The sequence below is a fragment of the Stylophora pistillata genome, chromosome 12 (assembly GCF_964205215.1).
Source record: "Stylophora pistillata chromosome 12, jaStyPist1.2, whole genome shotgun sequence".
NCBI lineage: Eukaryota > Metazoa > Cnidaria > Anthozoa > Scleractinia > Pocilloporidae > Stylophora > Stylophora pistillata.
Genome location: NC_142530.1, coordinates 2,519,191 through 2,542,500, shown reverse-complemented (window position 1 = coordinate 2,542,500; position 23,310 = coordinate 2,519,191). Strand labels below are relative to the sequence as shown.

The 23,310-nt window shown below is 37.1% G+C and overlaps 2 protein-coding genes and 1 long non-coding RNA gene across 7 annotated transcripts in view; 1 reads left to right on the top strand and 2 right to left on the bottom strand.

Annotated features, from left to right (window-relative positions):
- The window catches only part of LOC111323463 (uncharacterized), a 9,574-nt gene extending 1,129 nt beyond the window's left edge, over nucleotides 1-8,445 (bottom strand). The window contains exons 1-8 of one of the 3 annotated variants that reach the window (XM_022926812.2): nucleotides 7,995-8,445; nucleotides 7,448-7,706; nucleotides 6,965-7,275; nucleotides 4,455-4,572; nucleotides 3,982-4,194; nucleotides 3,205-3,305; nucleotides 2,900-3,033; nucleotides 1-2,293 (exon numbers count right to left, since the gene is read on the bottom strand). The exon at nucleotides 1-2,293 is cut by the window's left edge and continues 1,129 nt beyond it. In XM_022926812.2, the coding sequence (XP_022782547.2) occupies nucleotides 938-2,293; nucleotides 2,900-3,033; nucleotides 3,205-3,305; nucleotides 3,982-4,194; nucleotides 4,455-4,572; nucleotides 6,965-7,275; nucleotides 7,448-7,706; nucleotides 7,995-8,055 (2,553 nt within the window). In that variant the 5' untranslated portion in view covers nucleotides 8,056-8,445 and the 3' untranslated portion in view covers nucleotides 1-937. Of the gene's footprint in view, nucleotides 2,294-2,899; nucleotides 3,034-3,204; nucleotides 3,306-3,981; nucleotides 4,195-4,454; nucleotides 4,573-6,964; nucleotides 7,276-7,447; nucleotides 7,707-7,807; nucleotides 7,960-7,994 lie in introns of those variants that run through there. The other 2 variants (XM_088740206.1, XM_022926813.2) reach the window with 2 other exon arrangements.
- A 157-nt stretch (nucleotides 8,446-8,602) lies between these two features.
- Nucleotides 8,603-9,537, top strand: LOC148718392 (uncharacterized). The gene is made up of 2 exons (XR_015993653.1): nucleotides 8,603-8,862; nucleotides 9,241-9,537. It is a non-coding gene; the product is annotated as an uncharacterized LOC148718392 (long non-coding RNA).
- A 1,083-nt stretch (nucleotides 9,538-10,620) lies between these two features.
- On the bottom strand, nucleotides 10,621-22,820 carry LOC111323524 (endoplasmic reticulum junction formation protein lunapark-A). Of its 3 annotated transcripts, none has more exons than XM_088740203.1 (13): nucleotides 22,664-22,819; nucleotides 22,491-22,532; nucleotides 20,378-20,565; nucleotides 17,991-18,049; nucleotides 17,515-17,555; nucleotides 17,279-17,362; nucleotides 16,616-16,688; nucleotides 15,718-15,909; nucleotides 14,794-14,903; nucleotides 14,046-14,154; nucleotides 12,952-13,125; nucleotides 12,622-12,747; nucleotides 10,621-11,474 (listed from the first exon to the last, which is right to left on the bottom strand). In XM_088740203.1, the coding sequence occupies exons 1-13, from the start codon at nucleotides 22,688-22,690 to the stop codon at nucleotides 11,416-11,418; spliced, it is 1,284 nt and encodes a 427-aa protein (XP_088596329.1). In that variant the 5' UTR covers nucleotides 22,691-22,819; the 3' UTR covers nucleotides 10,621-11,415. The 3 variants fall into 3 exon arrangements, with proteins under 3 accessions (XP_088596329.1, XP_088596330.1, XP_088596331.1); XM_088740204.1 differs by lacking the exon at nucleotides 22,664-22,819 and adding an exon at nucleotides 19,800-19,851; XM_088740205.1 differs by lacking the exon at nucleotides 10,621-11,474 and having other exon boundaries at nucleotides 12,952-13,172; nucleotides 22,664-22,820.
- Between the last annotated feature and the right edge of the window lie 490 nt (nucleotides 22,821-23,310).

The window sequence follows — 23,310 nt, the reverse complement described above, 5'->3', positions numbered from 1 at the left end:
CTCAGGGTAAAACCATGCCAACAAACAAGTAAGAGAAGTTGCCAGCAACAAAATTATGATTTGTTTCAGCTTGGCTTTGTTTTAGTTTTGCATCTGGTTGGTTAAGAGAGTAGCACAAATTGAGAAGATCAATCAATTCTGGATTACCGTTGACACTCAGTTGACATGAACTCCACTAACTCCTACTTTTGCTTCTCTTATAATTGTCATGTAAATAGGATATGTTTTTCCCTATGTGTTCTACTTAGTGCCGTTTAGGACAATTTTGGGGGGAAATATTGTTCGTCTAAATGCATGGCTCCTTCTCTTCCTTACACGACATAAAGAAAATTTGGGAGTGAAACTTAAATAAGAATTCATTCATGAATTACATGGAGAACACAAAATCAGGAGTCAACAGGTTACAATTTTCAACAGGCAAAAGAAATAGGGCACAGTTTGCCACAACTCAAATACACCAACCTCCAAATCTTTGCACAAGTAAAGTAAAATAGTGCATCTTGGACAGAACAACAGGCCTGAAAATGCAACTGAGCTGTCTTTTGCATCTGACATGGTGTATCTCAGATACACCAACCACATGGCTGTGGAGTAATATTTACAATAATTTCCTTATATACATAAAACAGCATCGTCAACATGCTGGTATTGTTAGTTTATTTAATGGTACTCAATGAAGTAATGTTGACTGAAAGGTTTATACTCTGGAAATCTTTCTGAAGAAACCAATGAATTCCTGATTTGCAGTACTGTTTATGTCATTTATAAGGCTGAAGTGGCACTGCATAAGCTCAACATAAATACCTGGGATACCCCAATAATCATCAGTCCTGCTACTTATAGGCTGAGATAAGAAACCACTTGATGCAGGTATAGCAATAAAAAAAAAAAAGCTCTGCTTGTCCTCCAGGGATGAAAATAGCAAGTTTCAAGCCCTTTATCTTAACCGCAGATCACCCAAGGTTGTGTCATGATTCTGATTAAATGTTCCGCCAAATAGAGTTTGGTCTCTGTCATCAAAAAGAAAAGGATCGTCAGAATGGTCAATTTCATTGTGCCTTGGAAAACGTGCTCCTGTCTGTTTCAATTGTCCTTGGAGGAATGAAGGGCTCGCAGGACTCAGGGTGGGTGACGTCATATGCGACTGCTGAAAATGTGTAGGTCTGTCAAAGGTAAAGACACTTCCAAGTGATGTGTGAGGAGAGATGTGAGGAGACACTGATGGAGGAGAGAAAGGTGGTGAAACAAGTCTAGTCAATCCTGTTTGAGTGGAATTAAGAGGTGATGTAAACGATGATGAAGCTGGAGAGGTGTTACTAACTATTGCAGACCAGCTTCGTTGTGTAGGAGAAAGGATGTTATCCATTGTCATGGGGGGAGAATGAAGATGATCTGAATTCACTCCATTGCTGTGAGATTTCAAATCATTGCTTCCTAGAAGTCCATGCGGGGGAGAAAACATAGGGTCCTTATTAAGAGCAAGTTCTTTGATCTTGTTATTCTCCTTTTTGATACTGTTCTGATGAATGATTGGTGATATAATGTCTGGGCATGGGTGAGAAGCAGTACTTGCATGAACTAACTTCTTCGAGTCTCTCACGTTAGAGACCTTGTTTGGTTTACTTCTGCTATTAAGCGGTGATGACTTTGTTACAGATTCAGACAAACAAGAATCATCTTGACCTGTGCCAAGAAAACCACTGCTGTTTAACAATCCTGGGGTGTGTGTGATCACTGATGCCGGAACAGAGTGCCCAACACCACATTCTTTGCCTTTCGCAGAATACAGACTTTTAATGGGAGAATTACCATTAGAAACAGTTGGAAAATTTCCACTAAGGATATCATGTTCCCTTTCCTCATTATCAAGGCCGCTGAGGAGCATCTCCTCCTGTTGTTCTGATTCAAACATGGATGAGTCATACTGCTGAAAGTCGTCAAGGGCAGGTGACATAGGAGAAGCTCCACTTCCATGTGAGTAGTCTGATGACAATGATAAACTTATATCTGGGGATAACATATCAGACGAATTGTCTGGACTAAATGAATTGTCCAAACCAATAGGTCTTATTGAATTGTTTGATGTCTTAATTGATCTTAGTTTGCTTGCTCTTGGCATGCCTGGTTTTCTATTGGCTGGTTTTTTAGTTGGCTTGGGCACCTTTTGAGGTAATGAGGCTTTTGGCTGTGGTTTCCGCCGCTGTTTCTTTGGAGGAGGCTTTGTTGCTCCTGGAGAGGACTTGACTGCCGCTGCAGCTGCCTGAGCCTGGGCTTGAGCCTCTTGACATTTGGCCTGCAACAAAAGAAAAGCATCAAATACTAAGTACATGTAGAAAAATGAAAAAATGACATGTAGAGCCTCACTGTCACAATCTCATTCAAAACCATAATGAAAGCAAACATTAAAGGGCTGAACAGGTTGACCCTGTTAGGCATGTACCCTTCTACACATAGGTATTAAAAAAAAAAAAAAACAATATACTGCCCTCTTTATCAGTTTACTGGAGTTTTAATCCACCTAGAGGTTGTAGAACACTCATGATGTTTGTACACCACACCCCATTAGCTTCTGATTTACCTGACATGGGTAACTGCATTGGTGAAACGACAGGAAGTAGGTTGTATCACTCACATAAACTACAGTGAGCCTCACAAAAATTACAACTGTAATCATTTTGGTTTTGAGAATTGTTGACATGTCTTCTACTTAATTGTAACTGGTCAGTTACTAATCAGAATCAAATAGAAAGTGCTCACAGTTTTTCTAAAGATTGCACAAATGGTGGCTGAGGGGATAAAAACAAATTTTAGAGCTGCAACATCTTTTAACTGAAGATGGCATAATCTTTTGTTGTACACTGTAATTCCAGTTTCTAAACTAATGGAGACAGCTTCTAACCTTTTTCCTAGCATGTTCATCACAGAGAGGGCGCTCATGAATAACATCAAAGACTGGCACAGAACACTGGAGGCCACCAGGCCACTTGGCAGTGCACTGGGCATATAATACTTGCATAGAGTCATTCATTATATCTACAAATTTTGATTCTGTCAAAGACACAAACTCCAAAGAAAAGATTAATGTACATAAATATAATTAATTTCCAAGTGTCAATCAAACGATTTCCATAAAAAGTCAATTCTTCAAGATATATAGCTCACAAAAAAAGTAATGCCAAAACATGACTTATGTGAAAAGGATACGATCCTTGCAAAACTTAGTATATGGGAAGGCTTTCTTGTTACATTGTACATCATCTTGAGTGAATGCACATGTTTTCACATAACATCTAGCAGGTCTTGGTCTATGGAAAAAAAAATACATGTTCAATTAAAGGGGAAACCCTTTCACTCCCACGATCTCATTTCTAATTCTCCCTGCTCTCTGTGCTACAATTCTTTTGATGTTATTTCTGAGAATTTGGTATTGGATCAGCAAATGAGCCCCTAACTGATATTTTTATATATTCTTGTCTCTTTTTTGCTTGATGTTGAATTGATATTGTAAGGAGAAATTCTGTCTTGGTCACTCTTGAGAGTTAATAGAGTTGGGTTTACTTCTTTAATTTTCTTTTTTCTTTGTAATAGCTAAGTAAAGGTAAAGTCTGGTTTAGATATAAAGTAGCCTGTGTGTCCAACCCTTACAACTGTTTCAAAGGCATTGAGCCATTAGGTTTACCTTCCTTCCTTCCTAAATAGGAAGCTGATAAATAGCAGGTTACCTAACTCCTGATTTGAGTTCCTCTGACATTTATAATCCTTTACAGCGGAAGGCAATTTGAGGAGAGAGCGTCTTGCCCAAGAACACGACATAGAGACAAGACAATGGCTTACACCCTTACTTCTAAATTTAGAGTTTCCAGCACACTACCTACTGAGTAAGTACATCTTCCAGATCATAGCTTCATATCCAGGGCAAATTCACTAGGTAACATGAAACGCGGGGAAATTAATTTCTTGGAATTCAGTGAAACATCTCACCTTGTTTTCCACATCTTTTTGCTATTTTCAAGAAGGGAATCCACACAGGCTGAGCTGTTACTCTGGACAGCCTTCACCAGAACACTACCAGATGCCATTAGATCTTTGTATTGATGGCGCCGTGTTCGCAGTGTTCTTCTGAGTTGGTGAAGTTGACGTCGTAGTTGGCTACTCAGTCTTGAAATCTTAGCAGTTCTAATATCAGCACTGAGGCTAAAAAGAATGGAGTAACAAAAATTTGAGGGAGCCACTATTGTAAAAAATTAAATTACATAGCGAAAAGTAAAGAAGATTGAAACTGTTCAGAAAAATACCCTTCTCCGAAAACAATCAATAATCTGCAGCACAGGCAAACAATTATTGCTATGATGAAGTGGGACATAATTCTTTGTGATATGTTCTGGTGTTTGTTAGACATGGCAAACATTCTCAACTGTCAGGAAAAAAAACAAAAACAAACAAAGCTGACTAACCAGTTGTTTTCCTTTCTAAGAGCTTCATAATCAAGATCACTATCACAAGAGAGCCACATTTGCTGCCAGGGCATATCATCACCTTCACTGGAACTATCACCATCAGAACTCTCAATATCTGAAGACAAAAATACACTTGCACTAAAACATTGAAGAATTACTGGCAGGGAGTTTACCAAGTGTCAGAGATCAAAGAATTCTGCCACTAGCGTGCACAATTCCTCTGCTTTAGACTGGATAACCAAATATTTTTATAATCCACTTGAATGTTGATGATGTACAGGTGATGTAATATGTGCTGGATTAACTATGATCTTAAACTTTTATGTAAAGGCATTAAATCTGGATTAAAGAGTGCTTTTTCTCCTCTCTGCAAAAGCCTATTTCCCCAGACAGAAAAAAAGAAATTCAATGGCTTGAAGCTTTATGAGAAAGCTGAATATATTCATGAGGAAATCTTTTTCACAACCAAGTTAAGTGAATAAGTGTTACTGGCCCTGCCTTAATGGTGATTGGCTTAGGCAAAACATTGGATAAGGAATGCTGTAATCTGGAAATCATGAGTCGTAAGCAGGGCTTAAAACCCTATGCCAAACAAAATTAGGGCATAAAATAGTCCTAGATCATTGTACTGAACAATGTAGACCACTCTAACATGCAAACAGTTGAGCTAACAATGCTAAAAGGTAGCCAAAGCGCAGAATTTGCTCTGAAAAGGGCTAATGATAGAAACTTTGGCTTTAGAATCTCTTTACAGTGGCTAATTTACTTTACCCACTCAGTTGATAAAACAAAAGTATCTTGCAATACCTTCATTGACACAGCACCACAAGTTCTTTATAAATTCACCCCCTTTAATCATACTACAGAATGAACAGCTTTTACAGTGAAAGCCATTATACTGATCTGAGAAATGTACTCAATCAGGGGTTTCATTAAGGGCCGGGCTCCAGGAAAATTGACGAGGGAGGACATGAAGACAGTTTTGCCCTCCTGGTTTGACAATCTGGAAGAAAGTTTATCATACAACGAAGTTCAGTTCAGACAGTTTTGCCCGCCTATGAAAACCAGTTGCCCTCCTACTGAAAACATTCATGAAACCCCTGCTCGATTTGAATCAAATATTCACCAGCTGAGAGCTGTTGCATCACCAGTAGCCCTTAGTAAAATAGATGCCTTTGACACCATAACAGTCATAACAGCATGCCTGTGTTTAAATTCGCATCTCTGTGTGAATAGCATTTAGTTACAGTTTGCTTCCAGCACAAGATGCACCTAATAAATGGATTCATAGATGGGAAGACTCTGATTACAAAAACTACATTCAAATAAAGGCAAAAATTTCCAGTCATACTCTAGAAATTTCTGTCACCATCAGTCATACTTATTTCTTTCCACCAATGTTGCTAATTTCCAAGTGTTTGGGCATTAAAAATGATGCAGAGCCACTGGGATAATTTTCTCTTCCATCAGTATAAAGAATTTTGTCTCAACTGAACCAATTTCTGTCAATTTCGACCACGGAAAACTGTACAGTGATATCCAAATGGAATTTATCATTGGACTACACGTGAAGAAATAATAAGGCCAAACTCAAGAAACATTTCCAAGGAGATAAAGGGAAACGGACTGAAACTTTAAAAGCTCCCAGATAACTCACAACTAATTCTATGGGAAAATATCTCCCACAGCTTTTCATTCATATGGACACAGTAAGATAGTCAAGCCACACCAGACTTTTGATAAAACCTCTCAACTTGTTAAATCAACATCCTATACACTGTACGTCTCTGAGAAATTTAAAATTTTCAGTTGTAATCATTCAAGCCAAGAGAACTTTATGTGAAATTGTTCTATATCAAACTTCCATAAATATCTATCTTTCTGAGGTAAATCACATGATTTCAAGTATTTTTTAAACCTGACATACACGCTACTTTCACTTTTAAACTTGGATTATCTCGTGACAATCACAACTGAACTTTTTCCAAATAAATAGGAATCGATCACACCACAATAAATTTGAAAATAATAGTAACTCTGCCCCCCAATAATTCGTCTCTTTAAAATCGGGAAACGTGGCAGGAAAACTGGTGGATATACCAATGATCAAAACATTTTCAGTAAAATTGTGAAACTAAAATAACAGGAGATTTTTAGGATTTTTTTTCCCAAAAAAGAGACGAACACGATCGATTGGCAATCAAGAGAGGGCTGAATCTCGTTCATCCATCTCAAAGGTTGAGGAAATAAGTTGATGCCAATAGGTCTAATGAGGAAAACGAAATGGTGACAACTAAACTGAATCGTATTTTTGGACAACGAGTTTTCTAACGTGCAGCAAAAAAAATATCTCACGGAAATTTAAATTCTTGTTTTTGTAACTCGATAGTTCATGCTCCAGATTATCGAGGTGCCATAAAGTACGTGTATTTTGTTCAAAAAACACGAAATCGCTTTATGCTTCCATCGAAAGCACAAGGATGCAAAATTTTTGTATTAATACTTACCATAAATCTTAAATAAATCCGCTCTGTCTTTCTGCCATTTTCTCCTACTCGCTCTCAATTCTTCTATCGCTGGACTTTTTGCGTAAATTTTCTTCTGCGGTTGGTTTTTAGGCTTTTTCGAACGATAAGGAAATAGTTGAGTAGGGATCGAAGACATGTTCGTCGCTGGAGTCGCCAAAACATCTGTCCTTACTTTACATTCTGTTGTCGAAGAAGATGAATTCGCCTCGCACTCAACTCCTTCGCCAGGTTTTTTCCGTCGATTTTTCTTGGGAACGATTCCTAAAACTTGCAAATGACTATTGCAGTATCTGAAAGGGTAAAAAGAACACAAAGTACGAGTTTGAGCGAAAATTCGAAGCGATTTATCATCAAAAGCATTATCAACATCGCTTTGAACATCAAAGTGAAGCGCGGAAGCGATCAAGAGAAGAATGATATTCACAGAGGAGAAAAAGAAAAGAAAAAATATCACAAACTCACATTCTATCCTCAGCAGACGGTATAGGATTTGTACACTGATGTCCGTTGTATTTTGCCACAAACTGACATTGTTTAAACGGGGCATTTTTATCCTCTAACACATGACGAATACAAAACGCGTAGCCATTTAACCTCCTTTGCTTACAAAGCTTTTCACTGTAGCTACAAAGAAGTTTTCCATCCAACGGCGAAGAATGAATGTTCTTTCCTTCGAACATAACGTTTGCCGTCTTTGCTTGCTCTTTCTTGGCATCAACATCTACAACGAAAGGAATAAATTTCGAAAAAGATTAGTAACAAGACCTATCGAATATTAATCGCAAATAAATGATTTTCAATATCCCAAATAGAGAAAATTACTCGATTTCTCCGCCATTCCCTAAAAACAACAAGATGGCCTTCGAAATTGAAGCGAAATACTAATTTCGGCGTTTTTGAACAACGAAGAAAAGGTTCCTTTCGAACAAGACTCAGACGTGAAAGGACCGCTAAAATATGCATACAATTTTCCGTACGACTAGTTTATACAAACAATGCTTGCACGTACTTGCGTTGAAACTGCTCGTTTCGAACTTCAAAACACTAGGTTTAGTTTGTATTTCCTCCATAAAGATAAATGGAGTGTTTCTTCGTTCAGAGAACAACTAAAATCGAGCGTATGAGCCCGTTCTTTCATGCGATTCCTATGCGATCGCCATCGTGGCTTGCGTTGGACTGCCGACCACTCGGTGACGAGCGAATGAGAAAATCACACACCCTATAAGCGCCCTTTTTTGGTACACCAAACCGTATTGAATGACACCTTGCTCGAGACACAGAAAACATAAATGCTTTTATTCCAGGCCCAAGATGAAGGCATTTTTTCGTTAATTCGATGCACTGGAAAGAGGAATTGTGATGGTTTCTGCAAGTTCCGAGAGCAACGAAGTTCGTCAAGATAACGGCGAGATATTCGCGCGAGAGGCCCCACTCCATGTTGGTGTTTTTTTCAGCCATGGGCTCTGGGGCGGGTCACATTCAAGAAGACGCCATTTTGCAACTGCGACAACGAGACTTGAACAACAGCCAATCAGAAGTGAGATTTAAGGGGAACGAGACCCAAAATTGCTATTGTCATAGCAACGACAGCTATGATTGATAGCTAGAAAGTAAACAGCATGGGAAATATGGCGGGAAATAACTGAAAATGCAATGGACACCTATGTATTTCTTTTATCGATCATAGTTTAAATTTATGCCGTTTAAAAAGAGAAAAAATATAAAGAGGGATTACATATTGCGTGAATCTCCTCAAAAACGAGGAAATAGGCTTCAACGTGAATATTTTTTTTTCCGGGAAGGAAGCAATTTATTTACTTCTCCCTTACGTCAGTTCGTTTGTAACTTGATGGCGACCGGAAAAGCAAAAAAACGAGGTGAATGTTAAAAATATTACTTAATTTTTTTTCGTTTTAAGTTTCACGATTTTATAGATGACCCTTTGTTATTCCGGAGGCTGTAGCAAAAAAATTATTTAATATCATTCACAACCGGAACTTTTCACTGTTGAATGTATGCGTATAATTTTTTTTAAGGAGAAAAAAAATTCTCCTGGTTTGAGAAATATCTTTGGGTTTATTTTTCTCTTTTTTTTTTTTTTTTTTTTACTTTAAAACTATAAATGGAACTCTTTCTAGATTTGGAAACATTTTGGACAATTTTGGTCTTAAGAGAAATAAGTTTTTGGGCTCAGTGTATGTGCGTGCTTTCATAATTACCTGTTATCATTTCATTTTTTGTCCCTAAAATTGCAGGGACCACCTGTGATGCTGACAGGATCAACAATGAAAAACCCTCAATCTTCACTTTCTATCTTTCTTCATTGGCTTCTTTCTTAATACTGACAATTACCTAAACTCGCTTTGTTCCCTGTGTTTTCTCTCCTTTTTTACGACAGATATTTCCTTAAAAATTCAAATTAAGAATTTTTCCAGACAGCTAAAGCACGAATCGTTTTTGACAAGTAAAGTCTGTTTTCATCTTTCCTGCCCAGATTAGAGTACTTCATTTTTATTTTAAATTTGAATTCTATTAAAATTTTCCTTAAACCAGAGGTAGTGATATTAAAAAAATGGGGGGGGGGGGGAGGGGGGAATCAGTGAAATATGCAAAATAAACATTTGGTATAAAACAATTTATTAAGCTCTAGAATACCTGAGAATTCATTTCTTGATCAAGTTCACAAGAGTGTATGAAGAGAGATTGCAAAGATGGCTCACTCATTTTTCATTACCTTTTCTCAGGGTAGTTCCTCACCTTTTTCAGTATTGAGGACAACAATTCAGTCAGTTTTATTTTCTCTTAATACTATTTTCAGTTTTATTTTTTCTTAATCATTAACCCCTAACAGTGACTGTCTTCTAATTTCTCCTTACAAAGTCACCCTTGAATCAAACATTAGGCTCATGAGAATGAATGAAATGACCACCTTACAGAATTTTCTATCTTTCTATAACATCAAGAAATGGTTAGATATTCTAGTCTTCTCGGATGGGGAGGAATAAATGGAGGTCCCGTCTCCTGCAGGGTTGGGGTTGGAAACGTTAATTTCCCACACATGAGATTACTGTGTGATGGATGTCCTCCCCTGGGGTGGGATGGTGGGTTTGTAGTGTTGTGAAGGCTGTAAGTTAGATAACTCATTGGGTTAATTACGTCACCTTCGTTAAATAAAGAATATTGTATTGTTAAGTCCCTGACAATAGGGGATAAACGGTTAATGCTATTGTCAGTTTGACATAGGGAGGAGTGGGTGCTTGTTGGAATTTCTTATGTTAAAGAGGCACTGTGGGAGTAATGTCTTGCCCAAGTACACTACACAATAACCCAGGCACATAATAACTTTAGAGTCTAACATTTCTGAGTAAATACCTCTCTAGACCTGAAACCTCTCTAATCTCAAGGCCTGAATTTCTGTAAAAATTTACTGAAGGGCTAGCCCCCCTACCCCCCCTGCCACTGGGGAATTCTTTCTCCTCCCTTACAGGAAGTGTCACTGATTTTTCCCCCTAGAAAAATTTGATGCTACACTCAAGATTGCCGAGAACAAAAAATGGATGTGCCCCTTTCCATGTGTTGCACAACCATAGTAACTAGGACACAATACAAGTTTTTACAAAAAATTGATCTCATCATTAATCTTTCAAAATTTAAGCTTTATTTCCACTTGTCTCATGCAACTGTAATGTCAACTTATCGCTGAGTTAAAATTTGTTATGCAGCACTGTTTGCTGAAAATAAATTATAAATATAGTATTATGCATAACAAAAAATTTCTACTTCTCGGTAACTCTCAATTTGATCCATCTGTCAACATTATTCTTGGGTTCATAAATTAAGGGAACACAATGTGACCAGGTGTGCATTTGAAGCTGTGTTAACTCTTCCACTCCAAAGATTAGAATATCAATTCTCTGCACTGTCTGCCATACATTCCTTATAATTCTAGCTCTAAGAATTTGGTGTTAAATCTAAAACAGTTGACAGTTAGGTACTGACATTGAAAGAAGGGATTTAGAACAGTACACTTCAACACTTCTACTCAAAACTACCAAGTATCCTATGGTCCCTTTACTTTTACCGTTATAAGTGTCATTTCTTCTCTCAATAAATTAATCTCACGGGATATCTAACACCACCATCATAAGAGAAAAGAGAGAATTCCTCATCAATCGTCATAATAAATATGCCATCCACAAAAAATCTGAGACTACACATTCTTCAGCTTCTCATGGTCTAGACTAACTTACAGTGGGGGCCTTTGGAATTAAATTGTAAATGACTTCAATGCATTTCACACTAAACTGCCATCCCTATTCCAGGCTCCATAACAACCTTGTTACTGCTCATTTTACACAATAATTTAAAATAACTTTGTACCAAACAAAACAAAACTGTAACCATCCATGGCAACAACTGCATACAACATCTTAATTTTCCTGGTCACAGTCCTTTTCTTGCAAGTTGTTTTCTGAGCTGTTTGTGGTCTCTACAAAAACAAAAACAAAATGGTAATAAGAGATAACAAACAGTACAAAGGTTCAACTTGCCATCTTATAACTTTGTTGAATTCACTATGTTAACCTGGGTCTGAGTCACACCTGTGCCCCAGCTAACTGAAATAGTAACCAGGGAACAAGCACCTTAATGAGAGGAAACTAATTTTGATGAACATTAGTATAAAGCTGCTACATGAATGAATGAATGAATGAATGAATGAATGAACTTAAATAATTACTCCTGTACCGGCTTTTTAGCAACTATTTACAATGGTAGACAATTTACAATCACAACTGAACAACTTCAAATAGGGTAATAAAAATGAAAAATAAATATATAATTTTTTTTTTATGTCCAATGGGTCTCATACAAAGACTATTAATGTGCCCCTCTTAGGGAGTCCTTCAAAGAATGTTTCCGTGACCTTGCTGAAGGCAGTTCACTACATCACTACTCAGGGAATTTAATAGTGAAACTGCTCTATAGGCAAAGGTTTGTTGACCGTTCGCCGACTTACAAAAAGGGATCTGAAGTTTGTTGCTATGCCGCGTGGCTTGATCATGTATGGTGGTGCGTTTTTGTAACTTGTTACATAAGTAGTCGGGTGCAAGAACTGCCCTTGGTAATTAAAATAACTTAAACCTAAGCTGTAACTCCAAATACACCAGAATAGAACTAGAGAAAAGCAAATAGGAGCTAACAGCAAATGAAGTAGACCTAACAACTTAAGTAGCAAGTTTTACAAGTTGTTTTAAACTTAAAAGGTGTTCCTAGGTAAATTTCATTTGGTTTTTGATTCAAGTTCAGAGTTTGGAAAAGGGATTTGCCATGTGGCTTGAAAAATTTCCAAAGTTGCCCATTTTGCAAAGTGTCCACAAACCTTTCAAAAATAAGCTCCTATATAAAAAGCTAAAAAATAAAATGCCAAAGACATTTACTGCAAATTATGTATGTATCAATCATCTAATGTGTAGCTCCTTTCTGTAGAACTCAATAAGAAACAAATTTGGGAAAATTTACGCCTTTTTCTTCCAATTTGTTCAACCTCTTCCACAGAGAAACACAAGGTTAGTTCCTACGAGAACTTCCAGTCACTAGAGAGGGACAAGTTAAGTTTCAATCTTGTAAAAACTCACCGGCATCTCTCTCATCAATTTTCTGTTCACTCTGCATTTTGCCTTCGATGTTCTCCACTGCAGCATCATCACCATTCAATACATCTTCCTCCTTCACAGAACTGGGCTCATCTCCCTTTTGTGTAACTAAAACATACAAAATTATTTAATGTGAAGTTTGAAGAGCCTGAATAGTGCTATGATGATGGCAAAAAGTAGAGAAAAATGTATCCTTCTCAAGTGACACCATGCTTGCTAAGAGAAATCAGGACATGACAATTTAGGCACCACATGACATTTCTAAAACATTCTCCCAACAAAAGTATGGGAAAGTAATTGTCTGACACCAACCATTCGTTTTCTCTAACATGGCCTGCACTGAATTTGTGGGTTTCCTGTGGCGCATCCCTGTGCCCTGCCCAGAGGTTTGTCTTGGAGATGTCCATGTATCATAGTCCAGTTTTGGAGCAGTGGGACGATGTTTCTTTGCTGGGTTGAGGTGGTAACAGTAGCAGCATCTGAAGGCTGGTTGTTAAGATAACACAAAGAGCACTCAGCAAAATGCACCTTGTCTAAAATAGAAGGGAGACACAGCAGCCCAGTCACCAAAGTGCTGGAATCCAGGTTGGGATGTGTGGGTTCAAGCTTCAGCTGGATGGTCACTGAGCTGATTTGAATTTGTGGGAGTACCTCATAATCTGAGTTCATATGTTACTAGTGTCCTGGATACTTTTAACCCTTTAACTACCAAGATCTGATTGTTAATTCTGCCCTCTAGCTGCCACACATTACCTTGCAAATTAGTTATGAGAATTTGTTATCACATTTTACAATAAAAATCTGCGATAAAATATTGGAAAACATTACACAATGTTCCGACATTTCCAGAATGTCGTTATCAAGTGAGAATGAAATAACAAAACTAAGAAAATGAATAAATTAAGAGTCATTGATAGTCAAACAAAGAGCCTAGGATTGCCTGGTCAACAAAATGTTGTACATAAGAACACCAAGACCTAATTTAAACACCCAGAGTGACTCCATTAAGGCTAAGCTCTTTGTTTGACTATCAATGACTCTTAATTTATTCATTTTCTCATCTATATAATTATATCTTAGTTTTGTTATTTCATTTTCACTTGATAATAACGTTCTGGAAATGTCATGTAATGTTTTCCTAATTTTATTGCAGATTTTTACTGTAAAATGTTTTAACAGGTCTTTACTTATTCGAACTTGTTGTTAGATCAAGATAACTCCTACCTGATAGGCTTCAGTATTCTCATTACCTGTTTTCTGGATAATATAAAGATACTTCAAGGAGAAGTTACAAGTTAATCATTTCTTAGGATTAGAACTTTTTCTCTAAGGGACTCAACAGTGCATCTGTGTAGAAAATTAATGAGTGTCCCCTCAAGGAGTTGTAGATCAAGTTAACAGTTTACCTGTATATTCAAACTCTTCTTTCAGGGCCATTCCATTGTGAGAGCAGCATTGACTGCATATCAGAGCATATCTGTTGTTTGGTCCATCACCAACAAGATATTCCACCAACTGAAAGTAAAAAAAAAGTTCCATTGCCAATGTAAGACATCATTAACACTTTCACCCCAAACAGTATATTCCCCCCCCCCCCCTGAATCAAACATAAAGGTCATGAGAATAAAGGAAATGATCACAATTGAAGAAGCTCTTGATTATTCAGCAAATTATCCTTTCATCACCTTAGAAAATATATAGGGAACAGTATGAAGAATATGCATCTGGATTTTAGGGTAGAAGGGGTTAAGGCTAAAAATGGTAATAAAATATCAAAATTGTTTGAGACTTAAAACATGGAGCTGGGATGGCACAGTGGTGAGAGCACTCGCCTCCCACCACTGTGGCCCAGGTTTGACTCCCGGACCTGGTGTCACATGGGTGTTGAGTTTGTTGTTGGGTTCTTGTCGTTGCCCCAAGGGTTCACCTCCGGGTCCTCCAGTTTTCCTCCCTCCGCAAAAACCAACATTCCAAATTCCAATTCAGCCTGGAAACAGTGGACAGGAAGAGCCACCTCGTGAATTGTCCACTGCTTAATCATTGCTATCACTATTATTATTATTATTATTATTATTATTATTATTATTATTATTATTATTATTATTATTATTATTATTATTATCATTATTATCATCATCAGACAATGGAACTTACTTTATCCATAGCAGTTCGTTCTCTTGGTAGGATTGGTTGAGCAGGTCTCGGCATGGGAACAGGAGAGACAACTCTGTGGGGTGTGCCAGGGGACAATGGAGATGCTGCACCTGGAAAGTCAAAGGGTAGAGGTCAATGCCAGTTCCAATTCAAGGGATGTGAAAGGCAAAAGGAAGGTCACCAGGAGATGACTGACATTGGTTAGGATTGTTGAACAAATCATTTATAAACAGTTCAACAAATCATTTATAAACAGTTAATCACAAACCGCCTCCCGGTTAGCTCAATGGATAGTGCGCTGGACTGTTGTGTGGGAGGTCGAGGGTTCGAGCCCCGGCCCGACCAACACTCAAGGTCTTAAAATAATTGAGAAGAATTTTCTACCTTTCTATAACATCAAGAAATGGTTAGATATTCTAGTCTTCTCGGATAGGGACGAATAAATGGAGGTCCTGTCTCCTGCAGGGTTGGGGTAGGAGACGTTAATTTCCCACACACGAGATTGTGATGGATGTCCTCCCCTGGGGTGGGATGGGTGGGAAGGTGAGATCGATAGACTGAAGCGGCTGCCAGAGGCGCCTGATATGCTGACGTCTGTTCTCGACCTTACACTGCACCCGTAATTCAGCCTCTGGGCTGCAAGTGGTCAGATATAAACTATATTACTATATTATTACTAAAGATGTTGCACAATTGCATGGGAAGTTGAGTGCTTTTTTACCAAAGTTCTATCAAAAAGCAAGTTAATCTCTTCCTCTTTGACTGTACAGTAGCAAGTAAAGGTAAAACAAAACTCCCTTCTTCACTTCTTAAGGGGCCTCTTCAATCACAAAGCAGCAATACCCAGTAACACCTGTGAGAACATCAAATTACGCGATACAAAATTTTAAAATTGTAACAATTTCTGCAAAGCACAAGACTAACCAGATGAGTTTGAGGGAATATTCATGAGACTACTGGATTTCCGTGGCTCTACTGGTGTCTGATTAGAATTTTTTCTGTCCTCTGATTGGTTTATCTGGCCAGGGGACTCTGCTAAAGAGGGCTCAGAGATGGTACGTTGTAATGGAGCCTCTGGACTTTCACCCTTAGGCAAGATATTCCTCTGTCTCAATTCTAGGAAAATAATAGTTCTCATCACAAAGAGTTTATAACCCTCTATTCCTAAAGAGTTACCGGCTTCTAAATTCTCATTGCAGTTTCCCTCTTGAACTAAATAGAAGGGTCATTTATAAGAAAAAAGGAAATGATCACCAATTCAAGAAGCTACATACTGATTGTCAAACAAATTCTCCTTGCCCATACCATAAGAAATTTAAGGAGATAAGTGAGGAGAATATGAATATTGCGTTGGGGTGCGAAGGGTTACAGTGACCCATTCCCACACTGGTTTGTCTAACAGAGTCTCACTTCATTGATTCTAAATGCAAAGAAAGAAAACCACCCACAGCTCTACTCTTTGGCTAATGCCTTAATCATTTAACTGTAAATCCTTGATTAAGCACCCAGAATTGAGGGTGCTTATTATTCAAGAGGGGAGGGGGGGTGCATGCTTAATTAAAGGGTGGTACTCTTTGAAATTTTCCAAATTATGTCCTGATATAAACCTTTTATGTAATATGACATCTGCATTTAAACTATGTTAACTGTAAAACTGATGCTAAAGCAATCATTCTAAATTTTTGACTGACAGGGGGAGGGTACATGAATTTGAGGGGAGGGCGATAGCAGATATTTTAAATTTTGACCAATAGCAGATGCAATTTTTGAAATTGCCCACACTCAAGGTAAAAACCTAAAGATGTATAGTAATAATTCTAACCTGTCCCCATTGAGGCACTTGGACTCTGCACACCACGCGCAGGAGTTGAACTGGGTTTCTCTTTTCTTTCCACCTGAACAAATGAATCATCAGTAAAATTCAAATTTCACAATTTCTTACTTGTGATGGTCCCATGTTCTAATATGGTTTTAATACGAATCACAAATTATTTATTCATACCTAAATCAACTCTGCAACAGTCATATACAACATCAGAAATTAAACAGGTTATACCCTGCACAGTCAATTTTAAAGAAGAGAGTTTCAAAGTTGTTTTTTTCCTTTGCTAGTAGCAAACAGAGGTAGTGACGAAAGTTGTACACACAGAGTAAAGATGACATTTCTCTGCAGTGGCTTAGAATTTGTGTGTTCCCTTCAAAATATCCAATTATTTCTTACTATGTTTTTTTTACTTACAGGCAGATAAAGCAAAACAAAGTGTTAAAATCAGGTATTGTCACAAAAATTATGACAGCTTATCGAAAAAAAAAAAAAAAAATTGGGCATCTTTTTGTGATACCGAGATTGACACTGTTACAGTTACAATATAATTTAATCTTTGTTTATACCATAACGAGATACTTCATATCTGTAAGTAGTATTGTTTTGTATTTACTTTTTGTAATTAAATTTAAAAAAAAAAAAAGAAATACTTCATCTCACCTTAACCACTTCAGAATTAGGGTCATACTTATCCAGCAAATCTTTAGCTGTTTTGTACGTCTCTTTTTCCTTTACTTCCTCAAGCTAAAAGTTCACACAAATTAGCCAAATGTAATAAACAAAACAAGCTGTAATTATCTAAAAAGGCTTAAAAAAAACAAAGACCAAAGGCAAACAGAAGCCACATATCCTAAGATTATGTTCAAAAGTAAAATAAAAACGTGTATTTTACTTACAACTTGTCTCTTCTTGTCTTTTAACTCTTCCAGCCTTCTTGCTGAAAATGAAAAAAGTTACAAACTAAATTGGTTTTGGAAAAAAAAAAAAAAACACATTTTAGGCACTAAAAATTTATAAAGAACCTATGTTTGACAATTTTTAAGAGACCAGCAAGCATGACCTTGGTTTTGGATTATTCATTTGGAACCAAGTACCTTTATAAATTCTGAAACTTTTTGATGGCAAACAGCAAAGTAACATAGTCAGTCCCCTAATCCATTTTGTGATGCATTGTCAATTGTGTAATACTGTTCTTGAACTTAACCAAAACTTCTCACAACTTAAACTGTCCCTCAGAGATATAAAAAGATCAAGATTGCATAGTTATGAATCTATTAGGTATAAAGTAGAAATTGCATACTTTTCTAAGGATCAAATCATTTCTTCATTGGCCTTAAAATATATTAGACATACAAAATAGTGAGTTCCTTACCATTCTTACTAATTCTTTGAACAAAAATGTAATGAAGCACTCTCTTCAGCAAATACACTCTGAAAAAAAGAAGGGAAATGTTCAAAGCTTGTCACAGGTGACATCATAGTTCAGCAAACATATTCTGGAAACCTAGATGGAATTCCTTTGGAATTATGGGTAAGTGTCAGCTAACCATTATCATGGTTACATGCACAGGATCCTAGCATTGATAATAACATTAAGTTAGGTGTGTAATTAGAGTACAGTTGATCCTGTATTAAGGAATTGGGAGGTTACTACTCAATACAGTTTCATCACAATACTAGTTCCTTAGTTAAGAGGTATTATAATCATAATTTTTGGCCATTTACCCACAGTTAATCTATTGATTTTGCATAAACACATGCCACTGCAGGTAATAGGGAAGTACAGTTAAGTGGCAATTTTAAAGTCTACTGGTGGTTGAGTTGAAAAAAATTCTCACCAACCAGCATTTCCACCTATCAAATAAATTTTATTGTATTAAGAGTGCCACAAAGTGGCACGAAAACATGATGCCAACTTGAGTTTATTCCATGCACAATTAGCTGTGAGATGAACAAGTTTTTTTATCAGCACACATGTAAACAAAACCTTGATGGTGACAAAAATGATCCAACAATATCCGGTGCATAAGGAACAAATTTCCAGTTAACACTAGCTTGAGCTAATGAGAATTTTCAAATTTAAGAGAGAAATTGCTGACAGTAGTTTGAAAGCCCACATGCATCAATGGAATATTGAAAGTAATAAGGGTGAAACTTCACTAATTTCACACTTAAAAGACACAGACACAGAATTGTACATGCATCTGAATTTCTTTGACCTTTAAACTCGACAAAGAAGCTTCCAAGTTTTCAAAAGTTAGCTCAGACAACTTTTGAAAGACTGAAATTTATCACCTTAATGTCACATTTTTGCCACCAAAAAATTGAATAACATAACATGCAGGTTATCCACCAGTACGGGTAATCTGTTGACTTTTTTTTTTCACCATATATGCAATAATCAGCCGGTGCAGGTAATCAGCCATGCGGTTAAATGGCCGGAAATTACGGTATAAAAAGAGCCATTTAATGCAAAATGTACAAAAACTTGCACAAAAATTTCTACTAGCATTGATTTTGGGAGATAAACAAGGATTAAATTCTCTTTGAGTAGTATTGCTTTAAGTGACTGTTATTTACAGGTGGAAAACAATACAAGCAGGCTGTTAGGATTTAGTCAAGTGTGACAATGACCACTTGATAGGGGTGCATGACTGCTTAACAGACTGAGGTAAAAATTAAAGTGTTTTATAGGAAAATTCATTACTTGACAAGGAAATTCTGCATTAAATTGCACGTGAAAACCGATATCACACGAATCACAAAGTGATGAGTGCAATATTGGTTTTCCAGTGCAATTTAATGAGGAATTCACGAGTGAAGTAATGGATTTTCCTTGAATCACATAATTGAATAAAAATGAGTGAAAAAAGGAAACAGTATTACTTAAAAATGTTATGTTTACATAGATGCAAAACAATATCACTTAGCCTTGTTTTCAACTCACAATTCCACACGAAATACCTTGCTTCATTAACCAATCAGAATGCAAGATTTTATTCAATGATGCGATTCAAGGAGAAAGAATTGCAGGACTTTGACAACTGACCACTTAATTCAGGGTAACTACTTAACTCTTTAACTCCCAGAAGTGATTAACATGTAACTTCTCCCTATAATATCCATACATTATCCAGCAAACAGGTAATGAGAATACTCAAACTTATCAGGAAGTTGTTACCTTGATTGAATGCCAAATTCTTGTAACCAGTTTACAAAGAAATGTGTGTCAGCTGGAGGGGAGAATTAACAAGCAGATCTTGGAAGTTAAAGGGTTAATGAAGTGCCTTTTAATACAGCTTCAACTGTATTTATATTTAGAGCTTATTATATGGCTTTGTCTCACAAGGACTGGGAACTACTGAATTCACGAATTTGATTGGCTGAAATCAATATTGAAAGTGGTCTAGATTTTCCCATCTAGACCGGCATCTAGACCAGTCTAGAAAAAAAAGTTACTAATAATATAATGTTCCGTTGCTTTCTAGACACAGCCATATAATAAACATCTTATTAACTAAGCTAGGTTGGTCTGTATGGGAGAATCTTGACCTCGGTTGCTGGTACAGACCTCACTGCATTCAGTCTGTACTGACGACCTCGGTCAAGATTCTCCCATACAGACCTCCTGCTCAGTTAATAAGAACTAATTAGTGACCAAGGGTAAACACTCAAACCCTTCGCTTAAGAATCTCTTAAGAGTGATCAACTCAGTTGATAAAAACAAATTACAATACAAAATAAAGTGTGGATACTTACAAAATTGGAAAAACAAGGAGTGGAATGGATCGCACAGCTTTAGCTTTCCAAGATTTTGGAAAGTCATAAAAGTAGCAGACAAGAGCAGCTACAATATACAGCAGGACTGAGTACAGGATGAGAGAACCTATAAATTTCTTCCTCAGGTTTTCTGTTCTTTGTTGACTGGAATGTAATGCTTCAATATCCTGAGTAGAGATTGAAAAAAATATACATCACTGGAGTTTTTAAGAGGTTTTGAAATGTATAGAGAAATAAAAATAGAGAAACTGACCCAGGTTTTGGTATTAATGTGACATCATTGTCAAGGTAACTACTTAAAACTTTTGTTGCACTTATGAAGTTGAAAAAAATTGACATAATAACAATGATCATGCTCTATGATTGTGAAAAATCAAATGAATATTTTTGCCTGTATGGAGTCAGCTTGTGCACTGTTAGACTAGGTGCAACTATGCGGGTACATACAACTTCATGACCTAGCTGACATGAACAAACATGATACAATTTTCAATCAGACCTGTATCAGTCTAAGAGCATTTATCATATGACTCACCTGGCCCTGTGTATACAATCCCATAAAAAATCTATAGTGAAAGCTGATATGTGTAAGGTTAGACCAGTTGTCATGAACCAGGCAAGACAAAGCTGCCTAGCCCTGCATTTACACGACTCTCTTGCATTTTCCGAGAACATGGATTGAAATTGTGGATTTCAACAATTACTTGAAATAAAACAAATGGAAAAAAGAGTTGCACTTCTCTATGAATTATGAGTTTCTTATTCCGTCTCAAAGAAATAAAAAAAGAAGTTTTTAGGGTAGAATCTTTGAACCAGTTGTCCAGTGTGCGCCCTTATTTTGTATACAAGTACATCCTATTTTGATTGAAACAAAATTTCTTGAAATGTTCACCTCTTAGTTACCCTGCTGGCAGAGGCGTGTATTTGTTAACTTCCCCTATGGTCCATGTAAAAAATAAAGTTCTCTGCGATCAGCCTGTTAAATCATCTTCGAGCATGCGCCTGGGAATTATCCAAGTTTGTGGATAATCTGATTTGCAAAACCGGTCAGAACCTGTTTTTAACACGTTTTTATGCGCACGCATCCTATTTAGCTATATGGCAAGACCAAGTGTGAGCCCACAAACAGCCGAGTACTACTGGGAAACTAATTTGTTTCTAAGCAACAGGCCGCGCATGCTCGAAGATTTAACAAGCCGAGCGCAGAGGACTTTATTTTTACGTGGACCATAGGGGAAGTTAACAAATAAACGCCTCTGCCAGCAGGGTAACTCTTAGTAGTCATATGATAAAATTCTGTGAAAGAAGTCAAATTTTTTTGGCTTACCAGAACCCTTTTATAAAATCCCTCCAAGTCTTAATTGAAAAAGTTTGTATTTTTCTATGTTTTGTGGTCCTTCATAACTAAAACCCCAGGTGACCATACAAACACTCATCTGACCATTGAACCACTTGCATATTATTTTTGGATGGAGAGCACAGAGACACGACACCATGATGGTTTCAAAATATCTCTTTCAAATATGATATTAGTGCATTCTGAGTCGCTTATAGAAAAACCAGTAATAATCTCCAGAGCCACCAGTACAAGCTGCTTCCAAAAATATTAAAGGAAACAATTAATTATTCAATAAAACAAAATGATTTATGTTAATTTTCTTGTAAGATGCAAAATAAGCCATTTTGTTATGTTATCTTTATAAAGCTTCTGCTTGTTTCCAATATGTCTTCCAGTGTTTACAGAAGAATCATAATAAGACTCATCGACTGACTTGGCTAGTAACGCGAGTCTGCACAAGTCGAAAAAGTTGTGAAATCTGTTTTAGCAAACGTGAAGAAATTTTTGCAAAATTTAACTCAACCGAATTTGCGGTTTGTCGATCTTTTATGATCATCTCCTCGCAAAGCAACAATAGTAGGCTGATTAGAATGCTGTTACTAGCTGTTATAATAAGAAAATCTTTGTACAAATGTTTTTACACAAATAGTGAAATTTCCATCACTTGATCAACTGCCCAAAATTGTGGATTACCCTTATTAAGATTTGACTGTCAAAAAGTTCAGTTAAATTTCACGTTTGCATAAGCCTCACCTTCTCCAGTAATTCTAACACTTCTCCAAGCGATTCCTTTTTCTGCCAAGAAAGGAGAAAGTATCGTTGTACAATGATCGTGGAAAATCTACACATGCATCAGCTAAGAAGAGACGTTTTCTTCTTTGACACTGCCTGCAACCGAAACCAAAAGCCAAGTCAACAGCACTTACCCTCCACCTGGAGAAAAGTAGACCCATGATAAAGCTTTCTTCACAATCGTGATGCTTCAAGGGCCGCTACCTTCTCTCCATATTCTATGATCAGGAAATGAACTCAAGAAATTGATCGTGACGGGATTTGCGGCGCATAGGAACACATCGTTACTGCTCATGCGCCATCAACTCTTCCCGCTGGGTTCAGTCTGGACTGGACTGTAGGGTGGACTTTTAGTGAGTGGACAGGAATGACCACTCTTTCGTCTTAAATCAATCTATATTTGAGTTTTAAGAAAATGTCAGAACAGCACAAGCAGGCTTCGGCTGGGCACTGAACATTAAAAAACACTAATTGAAGAGATGCAGATGTCTAGCGTGGATAATGGCTTATGGTGCCTAATGGAGCCAGTAGAGACTTGAAGACAAAAAAGGTGGGAAATTCAAAAGGATATAAAAAGATATGAAGAGTCGTCAGCTGTATCATTGCCTAACACCCACTGAGCTGACTAAATGTTGCTTGTCATGGCAGGCATCCAGTTAGCAAAATAGAGTGCGATGATGAAAAGCACAATAAAAGCAGGGAAGAAGAGACAAAGCAATGGTTCAGTAAGATTGCAACTGACCCACACCTCACTTGTTCCTTTACAGCTTCTATCACATAT

Coding starts and splice junctions, on each gene's coding strand:
- LOC111323524 (XM_088740203.1), bottom strand. CDS start 22,690: ATGGGTCTACTTTTCTCCAGGTGGAGG. Junction 17,556..17,990: donor TCAAAGAATTAGTAAGAATG/GTAAGGAACTCA, acceptor TTTCATTTTCAG/CAAGAAGGCTGGAAGAGTTA. Junction 16,689..17,278: donor CTAATTCTGAAGTGGTTAAG/GTGAGATGAAGT, acceptor TCATTTGTTCAG/GTGGAAAGAAAAGAGAAACC.